Here is a 6067-nt window from a genome sequence, read left to right as displayed (position 1 = left end):
CCGAACTAGAAGCCACAAGCGGCCAACGAGGCGAGTGGAAGGCTAGCCAGGCCTCCGCTCTAGACCGGAAGTCTTTATGGTCCCAGCGAGAACTGGATAGCCATTTGGGAGGGAGAGCTCTATGTTCTTCCCAGCGTGAACTTCAGCTGCAGAGCAGGAGGTCGACTCTCCCGGAACGCGAGACTTCGCTTTGGAGGGGTGCACGTGTTCGTGCCCTAAAGCTGATGCGGCTTGCTGCGAGATCGTCTCTAGGAGGCTGGCCTGCAGTGACCTGCCGTCTCCCCGGTCCCTCTCCCGTTTCCAGAGCCGTGGTCAGCATCCCGGAGCCTCCCGATCTTATGACTCATGGTCATGGGAGTGGATATGTAGTCAACAGGCGACCACGGGGTGGGGAACGGGGGAGTGTCTGACCGGACAACTTTGATCTAGGGTTGCCCGCCTCTCTCCCAGTCGCACTCCTGACGTCTTTACGTCGGCCTTGCAAACACTTGTACAGTTCCCTGAAACACCTAAGAGGAGAGGAGGGAGATAAAATGTCCCTCTTCCCGGGCTGTGGTTTGACTTCCTTAGGGTACAGCACCATGGCTGGGGGTGTGGGCGGGAGAGAACTTGAGCTCCGAGGAAAGTCAAGGTGGAGCCTAAAGCCCTCTAGGAGAAGGTAAGGGATTGATTAAGCAAACCAAGGCATTACAATTACATGGCCTCTTAGGCTAATCTGATAGTAAGCAGTATTTGATATGGATATTCGCTAAGCAAATGGTAATGCACATGTACGTATATTGTTTATATATATTTGGTTTATAGGCAACATTACAGAGCTAGCTGCCTTTTGTTGACTATGTAACAAGTCTCAAAGGGAACTAAAGGTTTCAAACTGTGAGAGAGTCTAATGCAAATGTTGCTTTCGGTGCCCCAGATTCCATTACTTCCAAAGGGGGAGGGGATGAATCTGCCTGTTGTCTGTCTCTGCTGTGAATGCTGCTTTTTCCAGAGATCTTGACCAAGCTGGATAGTGCATTAAAGTCGAGGACCCCAAATCAGGAATAAAGATGAGAGTTAAAGCAGTTGGAGAAGAGGAGGAAACTGCCTGCTGTGTGCTAGACACAGCTTCTTATATAACTTCGTTTTCTCGTCTGCAAAATGGAATCACATATTGAAGAACTGTCGAGAAAAGAAGTGATGAGCTGGGTTTCATACTTTTGTCCGCCGGATTCCAAAAACCTTTGGTCCTTTTTCCACTGGGTCACGTCTAGGAGAAACAAATCTTAGAGCTTTCTCTTAGTGCATTCTCCTAGTCAAGTGGAGGAAAATTGGTACCTGAGACGCCCCCTGGTGGTCCACGTGTTTTCTTGCGCAGCCAACCCTCTCCCGGGCTCCTTTAATACCTAAAATCCCACCCGCTTCGAGGCGCTTGAATCTCGGATCGCGATTGGCCAGGTGGCGACTGGAGGCGGGATGCGGGGAGGGGGGGGGGAGGGGGAGCCGGGGCGGTGCTGATTGGCTGGAGGAGGCCCGCCGGGGGAAACTTCCGGGAGTGTTCACACTCTAGCGTTCCATTGGTCCGCATCCGGCGGCGGCGGGGCCTTTGGCTCCCCCTGCGGGCGGCTCAGTGGCGTGCACTGTACGGAGGGCTGCCTGGGTGGGTAGTGGGCTGCGGGTCGGGGAGAGGATGCACCGAGTACCCGGTTGTCCAGATGAGGGTTCGGGAGGGTTTGGCGAGTGGGATTCCATTCCTTGGCTTCGCACCAGGTTCCCTGCCCCCGTCTCCGTAGGCTTCCCTACGTCGGGGCTTGATACTGAAAGAGCATCCCGGGAGGGGGGCTTCCAGCCCGGAAGCAGTCTATCCAGAGACCCCCCGAATTCTGATCTTGAAGTTGGAAGCCCCTGGGGAAGTTCGTTTCTACCCTTTTAGAAGAGTTAGAGGGTTTGAGGCTGCCTGACCCCAGCCTAGTGTGATAGGTAGGCCTTGCGAAGTGGACATGGGGGCGAAGGCTCCAAGCGTTGAACCTTCGTCCCCTTATCCCCCTTCTAGTGGGGTGCTGAGGCTCGGGCAGCATGACGACGGAGACCTTCGTGAAGGATATCAAGCCCGGGCTCAAGAACCTGAACCTCATCTTCATTGTGCTGGAAACAGGTGGCTCTGCTGGCGCGGTGGGCCCCCTGCGCGCATTCTCGGGGTTGGGGCCCAGGAGGGGGGGAACATCACCTCCGTTCTTAACTTGCACCCGGCATGGCAGGGCGCACCACAAGACTGCTCACGCCCTGTCTCTCTTCTAGCCCCCACCCGGAGAGTTGCAGTGTAGGGTAGATGGATGGAACTCTTGCCAGATCCAAGCCTCCAGTGCCTCTTGGGCCTCTTCCCACTCAGGGCACTCTCCATGGTGCTGGCCCCTCCCTCACCTGCCCCAGGGATTTGACTTTGCCCTGTTTGTACACCTTTTTCCTCACTCCACCAATATCTAGACCGCATCCCTCTGATCACCACCACCCCCATTTATTTGACCATCCACCCCCCAACCCCATTGTTCTGTTCCCTCCAGGCCGAGTGACCAAGACAAAGGACGGGCACGAAGTTCGGACCTGCAAAGTGGCAGACAAAACTGGCAGCATCAATATCTCCGTCTGGGACGATGTGGGCAACCTGATCCAGCCTGGGGATATTATCCGGCTCACCAAAGGGTAAGCCATCAGGTGACTTCTGGCTATTCAAGGGCAGTAGCGGGGCAGGGGCGATTAACAGTCCCTGTAACTCTGAATCCTACTTTTTGTGACCCCACAGGTACGCTTCAGTGTTCAAAGGTTGTCTGACATTGTACACTGGCCGTGGGGGTGATCTTCAGAAGATTGGAGAGTAAGTGCTGTCTTGGAGCTGGGGATGTAGAAGCACCAGGCCAAGGAGAGAAGTTTGAGGTTTGCAAGGAGACAGCATAAGGGTGTGCATTCCCTGTCCTGTACCTGGACCTTTCTGAGGTTTCCAGAGTACCCTAGAGGTTGGGCCTGAGGCTTTGCCACTTTCTCCCCTTGCAGATTCTGTATGGTTTATTCTGAGGTTCCTAACTTCAGTGAGCCGAATCCAGAATACAGTGCCCAGCAGGCACCCAACAAGACGGTGAGCCCCATGGCTGTGATGTGTGGAAGGAGGGCAGGTCAGGCCAAGAAGCATGGTAGGGAGTAAGGTCTGAATGTGTCACTTGTGCCTTCAGGTGCAGAACGACAGCAGCCCTACGGCTCCCCAGCCTACCACCGGACCCCCTGCCACTTCTCCAGGTAAACCTGTTCCTTCCATCCACTGGTCCTCCTGGTTCTAATCTCCCCAACCTGGAAAGATGCATTGCCCTCATCCCTTTTCCAAATCTCTCTTCTCTCAATATATCCTCTTGCACCCAATTCTCCCAGTTCTTTTGCAAGTCCCTGGGGTGAAAAGATTTGGGGCCATGTTTCTATCACTGATAGAGCTCCCTTTTGCCACTACCACTCAAAGGCAAAACTGAGAGCAGTTTCTCCACAAAGACTGCCCTCTTTCATTCCAGCTTGTTCCTCTCTGCTTCTTCTCCGGCAGAACCTTGCCTTTTTTCCCCTTGCCTATTTTGATTCATTATCAGTTCTGATATTCTGTTACTTACAGGACTCAGCATGGAGTCTTTAAGCACTAAATAGTTCCCCTTTAGGGTTGCCACTTTCTTGAAAACTAAAGGCCCTGCTTCTAGGCCTTGGCCCTCAGGATTATGGTTCTTCCAACTCAGAAGCCCCTGCTTTTGGTCTCTTGAGGAATTTGGCTTACTGCAGATCATCAGCTTTTGATTAGAATCACTCACCAACATCATTTCCTTCGTCTCCTGGCTTCTCCTTAGGAACCTGGTTTTTACTGATCTTTTCTCCTTCTGGGTCATCTCGCAGCTGACCCTACCACTCCTGGGTGTTTGTCTCTCTCTTGCCTCTGATCCATGCCTTATGTTTCTCCCTGTGACACTAGGCTTCAGGCTTCCTCTACCCTTCCTCAGTCTGTGTCTGCATCCCCAGTTACCATGGTTTCCAAAATTGTCTGTGTCAGAACCACTCAGGGTCATGGTGTTTTTTAGAAACACCGTGAAATAACAACATTTAATTCCACCACAAAAAGTAGCATCCATGTTTTCAACTGAAAATATGACTATTACATATTCTCAGGTCTCCATAACTCCATAATTTATAAAAATATTTTAAATAAGGTACACTTAAGCCTGTTTGTCCCTAATATTCATTTGCCAGATGTTTATTCGCTTTGTCATCTGCTAACAGGTACAGAAGGTTTTTTAAAAAACGTGTGGCATAAAAATGATGACTTTCTACATACTCCTCATTTTTTCTGTGAATTAAGGAAAGGGCTTTATTCTTCCATTTTGGCTGCAGATATCTTAGTCTGATGGAGCAGAAGGATTCAGCAGGGATATGGTTAGGGTTCATGACGCCCTGTGTATGTGAGAGGCAGGCCTCTGCCTTCATTTAACAAGCATTTATAGATGAGGAATGCCAAGGAAAAAACATAGCACTTGCCTTGAGGAGCTTGCAGTCCATGAAGGAAATAGTCCCACAGACAACAGTTGTAACACACTGTGGTAAGTGTGGTGATAATGATTTGCACAGCTAAAGTAGTTCAAGGAAACCATCAAACACTGAAAATATACACAAAAATGTTGTCTATTATTTTGGGGGCGTGAGAGTATGTATAATAGTTTTTTTACTTACTCTGTGAGAGTATGTATAATAGTGTTTTTGCTTATTCTTATTTCTATTTTCCCAAATGAACATGTATCATTGTGATACACACCACACTTTTTTCTTTCTTTCTTTCTTTTTTTTTTAAGATCCTTCTTACATTTTAAGGTAGAAACTTCAGGCCTTTCCTCTCCCGATGCTTCTCCAGTTTTACAGTCACTTTTGGTCAAGGGATCTTTTGTCGGTGGTCCTTGAGCCTAGAACTAAACAGCTAATTCTAGATCTGACTCCTAATGATACAGAGATGGATAAAAGAGAAAAAAAATATCGGGAATTCCCCACAGTCCAGTGGTCAGGACTCCGCGCTTTCACAGCCAAGGGCCCAGGTTCAATCTCTGGTTTGGGGAACTAAGATCCCACAAACTGCGTAGCGCAGCCAAAAAAAAAAAAAAAATTAAAAAAAAAAAAAGAAAGAAAAAATATCATACGACAGTTCATGTAGCAACTGCCAAAATGATGATTGCATCTTCTCTGGGGCCCCATTCCTACAACTCACATTCTTTGCACTTGGTCCCACGGCATCAATGTGCAGTTGTGCTTGGCGGAGACTGTGCTGCCTGCTGGGGCTGGAGGGAGGCCTTGAGGATGGATGCCTGCCTACCTTAGTTCTCTAATTCCGGTTTTTCTTCCCCTTCTCCCACAACTAGCCTCTGAGAGCCAGAATGGGAATGGACTGAGCACCCCACCAGGTCCTGGTGGTGGCCCACACCCCCCTCACACTCCTTCCCACCCCCCCACCCCCCGAATTACCCGAAGCCAGCCCAACCACACGCCTGCCGGCCCTCCTGGCCCCTCCAGCAACCCTGTCAGTAATGGCAAAGAAACCCGGAGGAGCAGCAAGAGATAGCAAGACATTCTTCCTCCCCGCCACCAGCCACAACCCAGGTGTCTGCTAGAGAACACAGCTTTCTACCGGGCTGCTGGCTTTGGGGGGCAGGTGGTGTGTAGGAGTATTTTAGCCACTAAACTTCACTGGAGGGGTGGTGAGCAGTGGCCTTATCCGCCCTCAGCCCATCCTCCCCTCCTTGTCAGCTGAAGCGGCCTGTCCCCTGGGAGTCCGGGCCCTCTGTCTCCCCTCCCTCCTCTTTAGAAACGACGGTTACAGTCTGTTTCTTGTGTGTGAGATGTGGAAGTTTAATTGAATCCCTCCTTCCTAATAAATGTTACCACTCTGTACTGGACTCCTTTGCTCTCTGTGGGAAAATGAAGAGGTCGGCAGCTGGGCATTTGGGAGAGTGGGGTGTCCCTAGGAGGTGGAGGGGAGATAGGTTACAAGCAAGGCCTGGGCAAAGGAGACCTGCCCCTTTAAGGT

General features: G+C 50.7%; 1 protein-coding gene across 6 annotated transcripts; it reads left to right on the top strand.

The window, feature by feature from the left end:
- Positions 1-78: 78 nt before the first annotated feature.
- Positions 79-5931, top strand: NABP2 (nucleic acid binding protein 2). 6 transcript variants are annotated; one of them, XM_082421887.1, is made up of 7 exons: positions 79-311; positions 2033-2134; positions 2541-2679; positions 2780-2851; positions 3028-3109; positions 3204-3267; positions 5403-5931. In XM_082421887.1, the coding sequence occupies exons 2-7, from the start codon at positions 2056-2058 to the stop codon at positions 5600-5602; spliced, it is 636 nt and encodes a 211-aa protein (XP_082278013.1). In that variant the 5' UTR covers positions 79-311; positions 2033-2055; the 3' UTR covers positions 5603-5931. The 6 variants fall into 6 exon arrangements, with proteins under 6 accessions (XP_082278013.1, XP_082278015.1, XP_082278014.1 ...); XM_082421889.1 differs by lacking the exon at positions 79-311 and adding an exon at positions 365-658; XM_082421888.1 differs by lacking the exon at positions 79-311 and adding an exon at positions 1499-1639.
- Positions 5932-6067: the final 136 nt, after the last annotated feature.

The sequence above is a fragment of the Balaenoptera physalus genome, assembly GCF_965194825.1.
Source record: "Balaenoptera physalus genome assembly, chromosome: 13".
In the NCBI taxonomy this organism is placed as follows: Eukaryota; Metazoa; Chordata; class Mammalia; order Artiodactyla; family Balaenopteridae; genus Balaenoptera; species Balaenoptera physalus.
Note: the sequence above shows the minus strand (reverse complement) of the source record. Positions and strands in the feature narration are given on the sequence as shown.